The following is a 17,253-nucleotide window of genomic DNA, read 5'->3' as shown; positions in this document are numbered from 1 at the left end:
CAGGTATAGAAAAATTACCATTGCAAAACCTTGTACTTGACAACAACAAAAAAGTAGCCGTAAACTCAAATGCTTTATGGCAAAATGCATGAGAATTTCCAGAATATAATTGATTTTTCTTTGAAGGAATTGGAAGCCCTTTAAATATTGAGGCCACATACTCACTTTGATTATGGTTTTAAAATGTTTAAGATATATCGTTTCTAATTAATTTGCTTCTGAAATTTGCATCGGTTTGTAAATCTTTTGGATTTTTAAGCTAAAACAGATGCGTAGAAACAACTTTGAAAGATGGAAATATTTCAACGTTGAGCGCACCTCAGAGTGAATCTCAACAGTTCTTAATATCTATTCACGATTCCACAATTATAGTTTTCCTGCGAAGTTACACATTTTTTTTGTTAATAATATATTCTTGATTGTAGCTTATTTAAATCATTTAATTATTTGTGAGCATTTAGGGTTTGCCATTTGTTACAAATATTTAAAATAATAAAAATTGTATTATTTTAAATATTTGTAACAATAATATATAATAATGATCATAATGTTTATAACTCAATTTAATTTAAAAAAAACTATTTTTTTGCATAATATAATATATATTTACATTTTTTTTTTCGATATAAAAATTTTAAACTTAAAAAAAATATTAATTTTCTAAAACCGGTGAAAGCCGGCCAATCGGCTTATTATTTGTAAAATACCGATAACCGGCTTTTTCTTTCGGGCAGTTCAATATAAATTCTCATTGTACAATACAATTATTCGTGACATACATACATACATTTGTACATACATATATCTTGTGCCAAATTATATTTGATTCGCAAATCGTATCAATGTAATCTGATTTAGCAAAGAATTCAAAATTGAAGAGCGATTAATTTCTTAAGCCGCTGGATTAAATGATTAACAGCTTTAATTCCGAAAATATTATTGAAATTGAGAAGATATAAATGGGGATAAAATGATGTATTCGATCGCAGTACTGCTACGGCTATACCATGACACGGTTTGTGCTGCTTTGCCTTTTGGCGTTAATCTCAACTGCTGCAGGTATAGAATTTAATTTTTCATTTATTTTATAATAAAATAAGATATGAAAAAGCAATCTAAGAGTATCCCGTTTAACGTGAGCTAATCTAAAATTTTGGCAATTTTAGCGAAAGGTAAAGGTTTCGGTCCTGGAGAGCAGGACTACGGTTATGCGGATGTCCGTGATGGTGCTCATATGTTCTGGTGGTTGTTCCACACTACCGCAAATGTTACCAATTCTTCGGAGAGACCACTCATGATGTGGTTACAGGGAGGACCGGGTGCCTCATCCTGCGGTTACGGCAACTTCGAAATCCTAGGACCCTTAGATTTGAACCTTGAACCCAGAGAAAGCACCTGGGTAAATTTTTCGCAATGTTCACGCAACACGATAACACGCATTGTCTGTTTATCTGTGGTTTTCCCCATGTATTTCAATTAATGCTAATCTCATTAGCATCATTCGAAATACGTTAGTATCAGAGATTGATGACTTGATAACAATGACGAAACAATATTAATCACTTTAATAGAATTATTTACTTTATTAAAAATATTTATATGTTTGAGATTTGATTTTAAATATTTCAGGTTAAAGATTTTAACGTTCTTTTCGTCGATAATCCCGTTGGATCTGGTTACAGTTACGTCGATAGATTGTCTTCTTTGACTACAGATAACAAACAAATTGGTAATTTTTAATTATTTTTTACTACGTTACTCTCAAAGTTTTTTGGAATTTTTTTCGAAAATGTAGTGCTATTCCATACTTGTTCATAAACAATACATATAAAAAAAAAAATATTCAAATAATGCTTCATTTTGAAGATAAAATTTCCTTTCGAAAACCCCTCAAATGATTAGATGTTTTGCCAATCAAATATTGATTTTGTATCCCTTTTGATACAAAATTTTCTTTCATCTACATACATATGTATGTTCACACATTATTCAATATAAGCAAATCAAAGAAATACACACGAGTATTCAAAGCTTATTTATTATATGTATAACGGATACAAATATGAGCATGTCATTGATATTAAAACATAAAATACGAACTTAATTCCATTCATATAAATACGATCGTGTATGTATATTCTCATTGTGTGAAATAAGTAATGAATTTTATTTAAATTTTCAGCACGAGATCTTGTATCACTTATGAAATCTTTCTATGAAAAATTGCCTCAATTTAAAACGACACCATTTTATGTATATGGACAATCGTACGGTGGTAAAATGGCAATTGAATTCGCTCGAATGCTTTACGATGTATGTATGGACCACTTATAAATCTTCGTATAAAAAAGTATTCAAATGTAATGGATTTTATGAAATTTTAGGAAGTAGCACAAGGCAACATTCAATCGAATATCAGCGGTGTGGCTATGGGAAATTCGTGGATCTCACCTGTAGATTCGACTCTTTCATGGGGACCCTTGCTGTACGAGATGAGTCTCGTTGATGAAGGCGGTCTGGAAGCGATCAATCGTCAAGCTAATTATACAAAACAAGTTTTCGATCAGGGTCAATTTGCACAATCGACCAGCGAATGGGCTAGAACTCAAAACGTTGTATTCCAAAAAACCGACGGTGTAGATTTCTACAATGTCATCAACAAAGTTGAACGCGGATTTTTGAGAAGTGGCAGAACTATCATGGGTGAGCTGAATCTGTGTTCGTCATTTCTCATATTTTTGTTAATAATTCAAATTTATAACTATGTATTTATTCATTTTAACGTAGAAAAGGCATTCGATGTACAAACTATCACCAAACACTACAGCAGCAGAGCGGATAGTCTAGACACTCTAATGAATGGTCCTGTAAAAGAAGCTCTGGGAATTCCGAGTAACGTTAGATGGGGAAGCCAATCTAATTCTGTGTTTAATTATCTCAATGTTGATTTTATGAAACCGGTTACAAGTGTTGGTAGGTTGTTCAGATATTAAGGAATGCATACTTTTTTCGTATTTTCTTATGATTATTTACTTTAATTACAGTCGAAAGTTTGTTGAACGAAACTAACATTAACGTTCACGTCTACAATGGAAATGTTGACCTTATATGCAGTACACCTGGTAATTTATTTTTTCGTAGATAAATTATAAATTTAAATATTTCCCGTAAAAGAGCGTGTTTTATTTTATTTTTCAAGGACAAATGGTGTGGATAAATAAATTAAAGTCAGAGGCGACGACCATTTTTCAAACTGCACTGAGAAGAACCATCTGGGTAAATAATACAATGGAAGGATATGAAAAGCATGGAGGAAAATTCGCTTTGTTCTGGATCAATGTCGCTGGACACAGTGTACGTTTCATTAATATAAACATTGATTGTATTTATCTTTACTTCCAATTTGAATTTATTGGAAATTTTATTTTATAGGCGCCTATTGAAAACACCGCTGCTACAAGACATATCCTCAAATCAATGACTGGATTTTAATTAGAATATAAATAAAAATATATTTAAAGCATCAGAGCAAATTTTATTTCATATATACATACATGCATACTGTTATGTACCTTGCTTATCAATCTAGTCGACTAACCAGTAGGGATAAGACATACCATTGATTTGTGGCACACTTAATTTAATAAGAAGCACCATTGATTTGTGGCACACTTAAGTAACACCATTGATTTATAGCACACCTTAAACACTGAGTAACACTTCATTGTTTTGAAGAAGAGCATATAAACTCACTACTGTTAGAATTTAAGTTAGTCATCACTATAGATACTCCGAGAGTGGTAGTTGATATCATCGAAACTCTGAGAGTAGCAGTCAACATATCAGCAGCAGAAAAAAGTTAAATAGTGAAGTAAAGCTAAAGTGAAAGAGTTCTACATATTACATTTATATTCCATAATTAAATCTGTCGTTTTTCGAATATAATAAGATAAATGTAACATTTTAATAATAATAAAGAAGTCTTAGTTAGTTAACCAAGTAGTTTAAAAAAAAAAGAAAAATTATTTAATCTTTCATTGGAACGTGACAATACATACACATAATATGAATGTAGAACTGATAAACGTCATGATTTCATGATAGTTACCTATTAGTTTTGTACGCAATTTCACAATATTCACAATACGTATTTGAATCTTATCTTTCATTTAATCATTCGCAATGAAGTGGTGTATTTTTCTAATCGCCTCAGCACTCCTAGTTTTCGTCCAGGGTAAACAACTATTTGATTCTCATTTTGAAATATGCTTAAAAAATTGTTATTTAACTAATAAATATATTATATTAATTAAAGCCAAAGGTAAAGGCTTTGGTCCTGGAAAGCAAGATTATGATTACGTAACTGTTCGAGATGGTGCTCATATGTTTTGGTGGTAATTCCATACCACTGCTGATGTGGCAGATTCTTCTGAAAGACCGTTAATAATGTGGCTTCAAGGTGGTCCTGGTGCCTCTTCTTGCGGGGTTGGAAATTTTAAAATTCTCGGTCCTTTAGATTTGGATTTGAATCCGCGTAACACCACCTGGGTTTGTGTATTTTTATTATTATATATTATACAAAATTTGGCACGTTATCTATCCATCGATAACATCAACCACAAATTGACATGAAATGTTTTTAAGTACATATATTATAATGAAATCGTTAATGAAAAAAAATAATTTCAGGTGAATGATTTTAATGTGTTATTTGTTGACAATCCCGTTGGTACTGGATACAGTTACATAGAAAATCCATCTTTATTTACAACTGATAACAAACAAATCGGTACATAATTTATTATGATGTTTTTAGTTTTTTTTTATATATAATAATGAGTAAGAGAAATATTCTATTATATATTGGATATTTTTAGCCGCGGATTTATTGACGTTGATGAAAAAATTCTATGAGCAATTACCTCAATTCAAAAAATCACCTTTTTATATATACGGACAGTCTTATGGTGGTAAAATGGCTGTAGATTTTGCTCATTTAATTTACAAGGCTAGCAATTTTTTATGAAACCTTATTATAAATGGTTTGTTTGATTTTTAATCTAAGTATTTTTTTAGGAATCGAGATTAGGCAACATACAATCAAACATAAGTGGCGTAGCTATGGGAAATTCGTGGATATCTCCAGTTGATTCAGTCCTTTCATGGGCTCCCTTCTTATACCAAGTGAGTCTCGTTGACGAAAAGGGCGAAAAGGAAATCCTTAGTCAAGCTAAATATACTAAGCAAGTGTTTGACCAAGGATTATACGAACAGGCAACAGATGAATGGAAAACAACTGAAAGTCTTATTTTGGATAAAACCGATGGAGTCAATTTTTACAACATTCTTACAAAGATGGAGAGAGGATCATCTCATAACAAAAGAACGATAAAACGTTAGTAAAAATAATATATTATAATACGTCAGTATGTCCATGATATTTTTTTTATTGTGGAAAATTTTTCTCAAATAAATTTTAGAACAAGCAGTTGATAGACAAACTTACAACAAACATTACAGCAGCAGAGCTTATGATTTGGACCAACTTATGAACGGTATTGTAAAGGAAGCCTTAGGAATTCCAAGAACCGTACATTGGGGAAGTCAATCTGGTGACGTATTCGATTATCTCGCTGTTGACTTTATGAAACCGGTGATAGATGTTGGTAAGTTAGCTAGTTGGTAAGTTAATATCTTAAGTACGTTAAAATTCAAACTTATAAATAAATTTCCTTTTGATACAGTGGAAACATTGTTAAATGAAACAAACCTCAATGTGCACGTATATAATGGAAATGTGGATCTCATCGTCGATACACCTGGTATGAAAACAAATCCTAATGTATCACGTATCTTAATACGAAATTCTTACAATCACTAAAAATATAATTAAAGGTCAAATGGTTTGGATAAACAAAATGAAATGGAACGAATCAGCTGATTTCCAAACTGCGCCTAGGAAAACTATTTGGGTAAACAACATTATGGAGGGATATGAGAAACAAGGTGGAAAATTCACGATGTTTTGGATCAATGTTGCTGGACATATGGTTTATGTGTATTACTTTTGTACTTAAAATATTTTGATAAATTATAATACTATATATAAAAACGGACTGTCGCTAAATATATTTGTATATTTGTATATTTGTATATTTGTATGTGACGGACGATCAACCATCAACCAGTATGGGGAACAAATTTTTTTTTTTTTTTCATATTTTTCAGTTTTTTAATTTTTTTCATTTTTTCAGTTTTTTCATTTTTTTCATTTTTTCAGTTTTTTCATTTTTTTCATTTTTTCAGTTTTTTCATTTTTTTCATTTTTTTCATTTTTTCAGTTTTTTCATTTTTTTCATTTTTTCAGTTTTTTCATTTTTTTCATTTTTTTCATTTTTTCAGTTTTTTCATTTTTTTCATTTTTTCAGTTTTTTCATTTTTTTCATTTTTTTCATTTTTTCAGTTTTTTCATTTTTTTCATTTTTTCAGTTTTTTCATTTTTTTCATTTTTTCAGTTTTTTCATTTTTTTCATTCTTTTCATTTTTTCAGTTTTTTCATTTTTTTCATTTTTTCAGTTTTTCATTTTTTTCATTTTTTTCATTTTTTCAGTTTTTTCATTGCCGGGGGCGCTGGCGGCGCTGGGGGCGAAGCCCCCGGGGTGCCAAAGGCATCGGGGCGCTGGGGGCGCCGGAGGCGTCGGCGGCGCTGGGGGCGAAGCCCACGGGATGCCGAAGGCATCGGGGACGCTGGGGGCGAAGCCCCCGGGGTGCCGAAGGCATCGGGGGGGCTGGGGGCGACGGGATGCCGAAGGCATCGGGGACGCTGGGGGCGAAGCCCCCGGGGTGCCGAAGGCATCGGGGGGGCTGGGGGCGCCGGAGGCGTCGGCGGCGCTGGGGGCGAAGCCCCCGGGGTGCCGAAGGCATCGGGGACGCTGGGGGCGCCGGAGGCGCCGGAGGCGTCGGCGGCGCTGGGGGCGAAGCCCCCGGGGTGCCGAAGGCATCGGGGGTGCTGGGGGCGCCGGAGGCGTCGGCGGCGCTGGGGGCGAAGCCCCCGGGGTGCCGAAGGCGTCGGGGGCGCCGGAGGCGTCGGGGGCGCCGGAGGCGTCGGGGGCGCCGGAGGCGTCGGCGGCGCTGGGGCCGAAGGCCCCGGAGCGACGGAGGCATCGGGGGCAAAGGCGGCAGGAGGTCGGCGATGCACAAAACGTAGTTCGTAATTCGTAATCACTTCGTAATTCGTGCATCAATTTCTTTCCGAAACCAGTCGATTCAATATCTTTAACTTTATTTTTATTCGAGTTTCAATTCCTTTTCGAAACCACCCGTTGAAATCAACGGGCCCAACACTAGTAATTGTAATAATAACGTGTGTTTTAAGGTACCACGTGATAACCCAGCTGGTACAAGAGCATTTTTGAAATCTATGACAGGATTTTAATTTAAACATCTTTTATATTAAAATGCAATAAATTTAATTACAATGATTCATTCATCGATATTTAACCTCTATTTATCCTTGGCAAAATAAATAATAGATAAAATATATTTTTTTTATTTGCACTCTCATATCAAACTGGAGCACCGTCAAAACTCAATTGGAATTATAGTTCTAATCAGTTTTAAATGCTAATTTTAATTCTGATAATGAAATCTATTTACATGCTAAGTGGGTAGGTATCTATAGTAATTATATTATAATAAGGTTCACGCAACTATTAATAAATTCAGATTATGGTGATTATTTTGAAATTCGGAAATATTTATGTTATACATTAATGTAAATATTAAATAAACATTCATTACATATTAGTTTATCTGTATTCTATTTCATATCTGTTATTTTTAATATATGTATATTATAAATAAAGAAACATAGATATATGCAGAACCGACGAGAGGGGGAGGAGGGTATACAAATAACCCGGGCCCGGCATTCGAAGGGGGCCCGGGGCCCCCGCAAATAATATGTACATTTTTAGCAAAAGTATACAAGCATCATTTGGCCTTTATACTCTTAGGATTTTTTGGACACTAAGAAAAATGGTATAACTGTTTTCGAGTAACGGATTTTACCTACTTATGGCATAATAAAATTAAGGGAAAGATCTTTTCTGGTATTCAGAATGGGCAGTGCCCTCGTCACAATATCCAAAACAAATTAGTAAAATAACCCATGGCCGATTTAAGCAGGTGATTCCGACGGTTAAAAGTCGAGATTGGTGCATTTTTACTTCGATAATAATAAAGATAAAATCCTTCACATTTACTTATTAGCAAATTTGCTATGAAACTTTTAACTTAAGATTGTAAATGTGACACACGTGCTATTCCTAGAATAATTCAACAGAAATATACTAAAAAATGATTGATTTTAATCGTTAAAAGTATTTGTTTGTCTTTCGACTTTAGGAAAATACTTTATTCAAACATGTTAAAATTTTGGTGTCTATTTGGATAGGTAGACTGGATTTAGAATATTTTAAATCAAAGTTAGTTTTTTGATTAATAATATTTGTCGTTTAAGAATTCGTATTCTGCGCGCGCACATTAATACGGGAGGAAAAGCCTGTTCCTCTTGTTCCTGTTGTATCCTGCTCGCGCAAATTAAGTGAGTATGTATCGTTTACCATGCACCATTTTTTTTGATCTTTCGACTTAAGATCTTTAGATTTTCGATCTTTGCCTTTCGATATTTGTTCGGATTCTGTTGAATTATTCCTAGAATAATTCAACAGAAATATACTAAAAAATGATTGATTTTAATCGTTAAAAGTATTTGTTTGTCTTTCGACTTTAGGAAAATACTTTATTCAAACATGTTAAAATTTTGCTGAATAATTGCGAACGGTAGTCTGGATTTAGAATATTTCAAACCAATGTTAGTTTTTAAATTAATAATATTTGTCGTTTACGAATTCATTTTTATTATTCAACTGTTTTCTATATTGATTACACTGTTCGACACGAAAAATGGTTCAGAGACGATATATGACTTTTCTTATAGATTTATGACCAGTAAACACGAATCTGGTAATAAAAAATGTTGATTGGCTCGAGATTCAGATATATTATACATATACATATGTGTTTTTTAAATGAGCGATTTTTCTATATCTTCGTGTTATTCGGTCGATGTCTCAAAATCTGTCAATTTCCTGTTCAAAATGAATATTGGAATCTATAGTCGGCTATTTTATCTTTCATTTGTAGTACTTTTTAGCTTTGAAATCTCTCTAAATCGTCGTCCAGTTCAAACCATAAGTCAATAGTACGTATTTTCACTTGGAATTTTTTCCCACTATTAATACAATTTTATATTGAGTATTTTCTATTGAAACAATTTTATGGTGATAGTTTTCTGGCCACACTATTTTTTGTTTTCGTTTAAAAGGGTTAATTGGAAGTGCGCTGAATTTTAAATCATTGTAGATTATCAAGAAGCAGCGATAAAAAAATATTATCTTATAGAAAATTATCACTTGTGTATCAACTTTTTCTTATTAATTTGTTTTAAACCATCATGAAGGTGATCACGATACTAGTGATTCTGTGTTTATCGACTGTCAAAGGTGATTTGTTTGAAAATTTAGTATTAAATTGAAATTTTCATCTCTAAGAAAATTTTCATTTTCGTAATAAAATAGGCGATGCCACAGGATTTGGTCCTGGTGAGCAAGATTATGGATATGTGACGATACGTGAAGGTGCTCATATGTTTTGGTGGTTATATCACACTACTGCGAATGTGACGGATTCTTCAGAACGACCTCTTATTTTGTGGTTGATGGGAGGACCTAGTGGTTCATCTTGTGGACAAGGAAATTTTTTGCTAGTCGGTCCTAGAGATGAGATGTTGTATGAAAGAAAAAACACATGGGTTGATCCCTATTATATTAATAGTACATGGTTTTAATATAAAATATTAGTGTTTATAGTAAACGATTAATTTTTACAGGTCACAGACTTCAATATACTATTTGTAGATTCTCCTGTTGGTGTGGGGTTTAGTTACGTAGATAGTTTACGATATTTAAATGAAAATAATAAAGAAAGTGGTAAATAATTTTAAATTTTAAATAAAAATGCTGTCGATGAATAAATGATGCCAATTATTTAGTATTCAAATTTTAGCGGCTGATTTACTGGAGTTGATTAGAGAATTCTACATTCAATTGCCGAAGTTTTCTAAAACCCCATTTTACGTATTTGGAGCTGGATATGGAAGTAAAATTGGAACTGAATTTTTGGTCCTTCTAAATGACGTAAGTTTCTTATTATATTTATTTTTTACATAAATCAGTTTAAGCCACATTCAAAAGTGCTGTGTTACTTCTAGGAGGTAAAATCTGGAAATATAGATTCAAATATTAAAGGTATGTCTATGATGGGGTCGTGGATTTCACCTGTTGATACAGTTTTAAGTCTGGCTCCATTTCTATATCAAACAAGCTTAATCGACGAGAATGGAAGAGATAAAGTTGAAAATCATGCCGAGTATTTAAAATCACTTTATGATGATCGTCATTATTATCAAACTACTTTGGAATGGTTTAATTTATTGAACACTATTTATTACGTTACTGATGGAGTAGATTTTGCAAATATAATTACTAAAATGGAAAAGACAGGCCGATTAGATAATAGCGATTTTAAAGGTTTATCAGTGTTTATTAACAATTTGTACATATTTTTATGTGAAATTCCATATTTAATAAAACCAATTTTTATAATGATTTTCAGAAATTATGATGAATAAAATGACCGGAAATGATTTCCGTGTCGATAGTGCAACATATTTGTACCTTCTGATGAATGGACCAGTGAAAGCCGCACTTAATATTCCAGATAAAATAACATGGGGATTTACAAATGTCGACGTTCTTAACAATCTCTTAGCAGATTTTATGCTTTCTGTTACAGACACAGGTATTAACGCTCACCATACTACATATAATAGTGGTTTCGATTCGACATACATATGTATTTATCTCACAGCTTAAACACAATGTACGAATATAATACGAATATGATAACACATCAAGAAAAAACTTCTTTATATGTATACTGTTTGGTAACAATGTTTCCTCTAGGGCAATAGTCTAGAGCATTAAGCGCCATCTATTGAAAATTTTATAAATAAATAAATTAATTAATAGTGTTTTATATTGTTTATATGTAGGTAGGTAGATAGTTTTTACCATTTTTTTCATATTAAACATTTAAATATATTTAAAAGGTATTTAAAAAAAATTCGGATGTGACCAACCCATTACTTTATCTATGTATTTGAGGAATATTAGAAGGTTACAAAACAAAATTCGATATTGAACCGTATAGATAGATTATGAAATACTAATAACTATGACAGCATTTTCAATACAAATTGAGCGCAAATGTATGAAAATTTGAACAAGACAAAAGTTCTACTTCTGGAAGTCAGATTTCGTTCAAATTTTTTTCTTACTTAAAATCACTATCAGTATTATACACAATAAATATCAAGAAGATTCAAATAATTTAAAAGGTCAAAATAAAATAATGCAATATTGTTTTAAAAAAAATAAAACTTCCGGTTTACAAATTCTAACCAAAACCTTATCAGCTCTAAGCTAGTACATAAAGAATACAAATATAAATTTTCAGCTTGATACGTTCAGGGGTGTGGACAGAGTAGTGGGCACAACATTTTTGACCTTTCTAAGAGGAAAAAATTCCACTTCCGGTTTATAAAATTTAATGATTTTTTTTTATTTTCATCACATTGATACAAGAATTATACTTGAATTTTTTTGTGACGAGCACACATTTTTAAGGGGTCGAAAAAATAGTGAAATAAAAATCGAACAAGAGTAAACTGACACTTCCGGTTGAAGAATGCTTACCAAATTGGTATTAAGCTTAAACTTCTAGATATGAAATTTCAGTTCAATATACCAAAAGGTTTCTGAGAAAAACATAAAAAACCTTGATTCTCTATAGTAAAAGTACTACTTCCTGTTCAGATAAAAATATTTAAAAAATATAAAGTTATAAAGATTATAATTTCTATCACATGTAAAAATTTTTCAGCCCGATTGTGTTAGCGGTTTGGGAGATAATTTAATTCAAAAACTTAAAAAAAAGAGGACACCTATAAGGAGAGGTACAATTTCCGGTCAACTTAAAAATTTGAAAAAAAATTACATCGTGTCGATAAGAATTTTAGTAACCGATACTAAGTTTCAGTTCGATAGGACTAACGGTGTTCAAAAAATCTCCAAAATACACAGACACATTTATTTTAATTTTTTTTTATTTAATAACTTAATATGCCATGACCCATGCGATGATATTTCATCGGGCACAGCACTAGTATATAATAATAATAATAACAAACACCAATAAATAAGAAATAATTGTATGTAACGGCCTATATAAAATTTGTTTTTGGAAACCTCTATACTTGTCAGTTCAATAAAACACACACACACATCCGCATATCCCTTTCGTCAGACTGTTGATATTTATTTATCTTTTACATAAAAGTTGAGATTTTGCTGAATAATACTGATATCAAAATACACATAAAAAATGGAAATTTGGACTTGGTTTCAAACACACCTGGTTAGCATAAAATAAGCCATTAAATGGGTATATTTTTAATTGAAATTTAATTAAATCATTGTAATGTATTATTATTCAGGCCAATTATCGTGGATCAATAAATTGAAATGGAAAAATGAACAGGAATTCAAAAACGCTAAAAGAAAAACTGTCTGGGTTAATAATACAATGGAAGGATATTTGAAACAAGGTGGAGGATTATCATTCTACTGGTTGAATGTAGCAGGACAAGATGTAAATACACATAAAATAAATCAAATGAACTTGAAATTAAATGATATAATTTTTTTTTAAATTTCAGACAATAAACGAAAATCCTGAAGGAACGAGAGAATTTTTGAGAACAATGACTGGTTTTTGAAATGTACAAGTAGATTGTATTATATTATGATAAAAACTATTGATAAATTGGAAATGGATTAATTTGATTTTTTTATCTTATCTGTATTATTGTATGTATCTTATTTGTAAATATACTGTATGTAATGTCTAATCCGATTTGTATTGGATATACTTTTCATATTACTCGAAACGATGATCGTGTTGGCAATAATTATGCTGGCGATATTTTCACCTGCCTTGGGTAAATATGATTTGCACACATTTTTTATTTGCTGTAAGGGTATTTATTTAGCAATAATTTACTAGCCAAACGAGGTTTTGGTCCTGGCGAACAAGATTATGAATATGTGAATGTACGAGAAGGAGCTCATATGTTTTGGTGGCTTTACCACACCACTGCAAATGTAACGGATTCATCTGAAAGACCACTTATACTATGGCTGATGGGTGGTCCAGGTGGATCATCGACAGGAGTCGGGAATTTCGGTCTTGTAGGACCGGTCGATGAACTGTTACAACCCAGGGAATACAATTGGGTAAGATTCTAAGTGCGTTTTATTTACCTTAATGACACTTGTGTAATTTTATCTCTCTGTAATTAAGGTTAAAGACTTCAATGTGCTATATGTCGATAACCCTGTAAGAGCAGGGTTTAGTTTTGTTGAAGATTTACACTTCTTGACTACCAACATCTCTCAAATTGGTAATGTATTGTTTATTTAAATTAAATATAAAACAACAAAAAATAATTAAAACAAAATAATGTTTTAGCTACTGATTTGGTTGCGGTTATGAAAAATTTTTATAAACTATTACCGAAATTTAAAAACACACCATTATATATCTATGGAATTTCTTATGGTGGAAAAATGGGAGTCGAATTTGCTCAGGCTTTTCACAAAGTGAATGCTTTAACATCATATAATTTACAATCTGTGACTTAATTTTTGTTTATAGTGAAAAATGATTTAATTTATTTTAGGAAATACAAGAGGGGAATGTGGAAGCAAATATTGTTGGAGTTTCAATGGGTAATGCTTGGATATCTCCGATTGATTCTGTGATGACTTGGGCACCTTTTTTGTACCAAGTGAGTTTAATTGACGAAACGGGATTTGATTTAATCGATGAACAAGCGAAGTATACGAAAGAAAAATTAGACAATGGACAAAATATGCATGCTGGATTGGAATTCCTCAGAACGCAAAATTTAATTGAAGAATTAACAGACGGGGTAGATTTCTATAATATATTGACAAAAATGCCAAAATCCAATCGTGATGACCGCAGTTTTGATGGTAGTTGTCTCTCAACAAAAGTTTTCATATTGTTGAATTTAAATAAAAAAAAATGTTGCAATTTTTTTAGAAAGGCTGATTGCTAAATTTTTATATGGTAAATATGAAGAAAGGGGAGAAATCGATTTAATAAATTTAATGAATGGACCAGTTAAAGAAGCTTTGGGTATACCTAGTTATGTATCTTGGGGAATGCAAGCTGCAAACATATTCAATTATCTTCTCGAAGATTTTATGTTACCTGTAACCGATATTGGTAATGGCATTGTTTTACTCATTAAAATCTGAAACGTGAAGATATATTTATATATTTTTTTCATTTTAGTTGATGATTTGTTACATAGAACGAATGTCGAAGTTCATATTTGCAATGGAAATATGGATTTAATTGTCGACACACCTGGTAAATTTACAATTTCAATATTACACGACTAAATATTCATGCAACCTATTGATGTGGTATTAATGTCTTCCAGGTCAGTTGTTGTGGATTGACAGACTAAAATGGAAAAATAAAATGGAGTTTGTAAATGCTTCGAGGACAACTACATGGGTAAATAATACAATCGAAGGATATCAAAAAAGTGGTGGCGGTTTGTGGTTTTACTGGTTGAATGTTGCTGGACATGGAGTAAGTACAATATTTTATCGATTCGATATTATTACAAAAATCTATATGTAATTTTCAATATCGAAAATTTATTTTTTATTTAGGCAATTATTGAAAATCCAAAAGGGACGAGAGCTTTCTTAAAAACTATGACTGGGTTTTAAATTTTATGTCATAAATATAATTGAGAAACTTTGAAGCCGATAACTATGTATGTACATATAATTGAAATATGTACTTATACGTAGATAGTTGTTTTTAATCAATTATTTTGTGAATGTTAATATGTTTAGCTTATTAATATTATTCAATTAAACATGTATTTTTAAAAATAAATAAACAATAAATTGTTTTAAGATAACATAAAGGAATTGATAAAAAAAGCTTACAAGATAATTAAGTACCTTATTTGATTTTCATAATCAACTAATTATAAAATAATTTTGTGAATAATGTGGTTTTCCCAAACCACATTATTTTACACATACTAAAATTATATAAAAATATACTCTAAACTGTGATTAATCAATGTAAAATAAAGATATCCATTTTTAAATTTTCACATATGTAAATCGTTACATTTCTGTTAAAAAATAAATGATTATTTTTGAATGAATATCATTTTTTCAATCCTAGCACATTCACTATATCTAGTGAAGAAAAAATTGTCCTACTAACGTAGATGTATAAAATTTCTTATAAATCGGTGAGTGGCATATCATGTTCTTTTATTTCTCCTACATGCGATACCTTTTATTTAATTCACCCCTCGTCTATCTTTATTATTGTACTTCCGAAATTTGTCACACGTAATCATTGACACTATGAGAACTACATACATATATTGTATAATTTATTTCAAAAATCAATTTCTTTATTCAATGTAAACTATTCTTTCGTAACCAGTAGGTTAGCTACATGGTATTTTATTACCAACTAGCTGAACCCGGCATGCGTTGCAATGCCACAATAGCGCATGCAATTCCCGTTCCCGTTCCCGTTTTAAGGTCGTGGTAATCTAACTTATCCAGCATTAAACAGTGAAAAAACATATTTGAAATTATTCAATTGTTCGTTTATTTTACCCTAACAACGCAGGTGGCGATGCGAAAACATTTGAAATTATTGCGTTGCATGCCACTCATTCCCGTTTTTGGGCGATTTTTTTTTACTTTCTGTACCATCGCGAACATGCACACAATAACTCATCGCAATCAGTTGAATGTTATAGGAACGCATACGTGACAGTCAGACAAACATTGATTTTTTACTAGCCTCTTCTTACTTCAATTACGATTTCTTCGTCAGAAAAAATTTGGGTTATTTTCCACACTTTTCTATATTCTAGTTGTTGATTTGAAAATGTGGTGACTTTAAACTATGCATAATTAAATATCATTTAGATTTTCCTGTATTTATCGGATCTCTTGATTTTGCTTGTTCACAAGCCTATTCTAATATTTACTAATCTAATGATCATCGTCTATTTTACCCTTTTTATTACTAGCCTCTTATTAATTCGATTTCGATTTTTTCGTCTGACGAAATTTGGGTTCTTATCCGATCGTTTTCAAACTTTGCCATTTGCTCGGTTTAGTCATCAATATATGTGGAAATCAAAACTGCCATTACGATGATGAAAAATAATCGTAATAGACACGTTCGAAAATACTGCATCATCTTTCTCAGTGACGTCTATCGCCCACATTGTCGCATTTGTCCGCACTGTTCCAACCTTTTTTTTCCTTTGCACCATCATCTCGCTATGTCAGATTTCAATTGTTTAAACGCCTATAACTTTTTCTTTTTTCACTCTATATTTTATTTATTTACATATATGTAGATAAGTAAAACAGTGTTTTGAGTTGTTTTATTTTATCAAAGTATACATAACGTAAGCATGTGTAATAATACTTAATTTTACAATTGTTCAAATATCCTTTGCAATTTCCCTGTTGCACATCTTGCTAAGATAATGAACCCATTAACCGCAGCATGCTGTTAGACAACCACTGACGCACCACGTGCGAAAACCAGCTCTCCTCAAATTATCCGTCGCGGTTAACTAACAACAGGATCAAAATGTGAATGTGACAGTCCAGGCAGAGCGTTTAATTTTGTTTATATCTTATTTAAATTTATGTATAGATATATTTATATATTAAAATTAGGAATTTTACCAACAAATGGATCGCGGTTGTCGTGTGTTTGCTCTCGTAAAGCCCAAATCAGCAGTCTCGTCACGAAGCGATCCCTCTAAGCCTCCTTTTGTGCTTTATACTATACTTTATGTATTTTTGCTTCTCATATTCGAAATATGGAAGTAGTGAGATTTTGCGGATACGCTGAACGTTACAAAAAAAGGAAATGCGTAGAAAACGTATTCATTTTTTTCCTTAAAAA

At 31.8% G+C, this 17,253-nt stretch overlaps 4 protein-coding genes across 5 annotated transcripts; all 4 read left to right on the top strand.

Annotated features, from left to right (window-relative positions):
- The first annotated feature begins 978 nt into the window (after positions 1-978).
- On the top strand, positions 979-4,006 carry LOC143911700 (retinoid-inducible serine carboxypeptidase-like). Of its 2 annotated transcripts, none has more exons than XM_077430704.1 (9): positions 979-1,059; positions 1,167-1,399; positions 1,630-1,729; positions 2,183-2,313; positions 2,385-2,703; positions 2,788-2,973; positions 3,045-3,122; positions 3,200-3,354; positions 3,433-4,006. In XM_077430704.1, the coding sequence occupies exons 1-9, from the start codon at positions 1,008-1,010 to the stop codon at positions 3,490-3,492; spliced, it is 1,314 nt and encodes a 437-aa protein (XP_077286830.1). In that variant the 5' UTR covers positions 979-1,007; the 3' UTR covers positions 3,493-4,006. The 2 variants fall into 2 exon arrangements, with proteins under 2 accessions (XP_077286830.1, XP_077286831.1); XM_077430705.1 differs by having other exon boundaries at positions 1,004-1,059; positions 1,167-1,415; positions 1,637-1,729; positions 3,433-3,993.
- A 176-nt stretch (positions 4,007-4,182) lies between these two features.
- On the top strand, positions 4,183-6,077 carry LOC143912327 (retinoid-inducible serine carboxypeptidase-like). The gene is given in 8 exon segments (XM_077431612.1): positions 4,183-4,234; positions 4,316-4,548; positions 4,690-4,789; positions 4,878-5,008; positions 5,077-5,395; positions 5,481-5,666; positions 5,745-5,822; positions 5,896-6,077. Coding segments are annotated over 8 exon segments (1,281 nt in total).
- Positions 6,078-9,517: 3,440 nt separating this feature from the next.
- On the top strand, positions 9,518-12,961 carry LOC143912326 (retinoid-inducible serine carboxypeptidase-like). The gene is made up of 8 exons (XM_077431611.1): positions 9,518-9,566; positions 9,642-9,874; positions 9,953-10,052; positions 10,129-10,259; positions 10,334-10,652; positions 10,738-10,923; positions 12,680-12,834; positions 12,902-12,961. The coding sequence occupies exons 1-8, from the start codon at positions 9,518-9,520 to the stop codon at positions 12,959-12,961; spliced, it is 1,233 nt and encodes a 410-aa protein (XP_077287737.1).
- A 194-nt stretch (positions 12,962-13,155) lies between these two features.
- Positions 13,156-16,919, top strand: LOC143912325 (retinoid-inducible serine carboxypeptidase-like). The gene is made up of 9 exons (XM_077431609.1): positions 13,156-13,183; positions 13,249-13,478; positions 13,546-13,645; positions 13,714-13,844; positions 13,925-14,240; positions 14,311-14,496; positions 14,566-14,643; positions 14,717-14,871; positions 16,845-16,919. The coding sequence occupies exons 1-9, from the start codon at positions 13,156-13,158 to the stop codon at positions 16,917-16,919; spliced, it is 1,299 nt and encodes a 432-aa protein (XP_077287735.1).
- Positions 16,920-17,253: the final 334 nt, after the last annotated feature.

This window comes from Arctopsyche grandis, chromosome 5 (assembly GCF_051622035.1).
Source record: "Arctopsyche grandis isolate Sample6627 chromosome 5, ASM5162203v2, whole genome shotgun sequence".
Taxonomy (NCBI): Eukaryota; Metazoa; Arthropoda; class Insecta; order Trichoptera; family Hydropsychidae; genus Arctopsyche; species Arctopsyche grandis.
The sequence above is the reverse complement of the archived record's forward strand: the minus strand, read 5'-3'. Positions and strand labels throughout refer to the sequence as shown.

Coding starts and splice junctions, on each gene's coding strand:
- LOC143911700 (XM_077430705.1), top strand. CDS start 1,008: ATGACACGGTTTGTGCTGCTTTGCCTTTTGGCGTTAATCTCAACTGCT. Junction 1,416..1,636: donor CTGGGTAAATTTTTCGCAAT/GTTCACGCAACA, acceptor TTCAGGTTAAAG/ATTTTAACGTTCTTTTCGTC. Junction 2,314..2,384: donor TCGCTCGAATGCTTTACGAT/GTATGTATGGAC, acceptor ATGAAATTTTAG/GAAGTAGCACAAGGCAACAT.
- LOC143912325 (XM_077431609.1), top strand. CDS start 13,156: ATGCTGGCGATATTTTCACCTGCCTTGG. Junction 13,845..13,924: donor TTGCTCAGGCTTTTCACAAA/GTGAATGCTTTA, acceptor AATTTATTTTAG/GAAATACAAGAGGGGAATGT. Junction 14,644..14,716: donor TTTAATTGTCGACACACCTG/GTAAATTTACAA, acceptor AATGTCTTCCAG/GTCAGTTGTTGTGGATTGAC.
- LOC143912326 (XM_077431611.1), top strand. CDS start 9,518: ATGAAGGTGATCACGATACTAGTGATTCTGTGTTTATCGACTGTCAAA. Junction 9,875..9,952: donor ATGAAAGAAAAAACACATGG/GTTGATCCCTAT, acceptor TAATTTTTACAG/GTCACAGACTTCAATATACT. Junction 10,053..10,128: donor TGAAAATAATAAAGAAAGTG/GTAAATAATTTT, acceptor TTCAAATTTTAG/CGGCTGATTTACTGGAGTTG.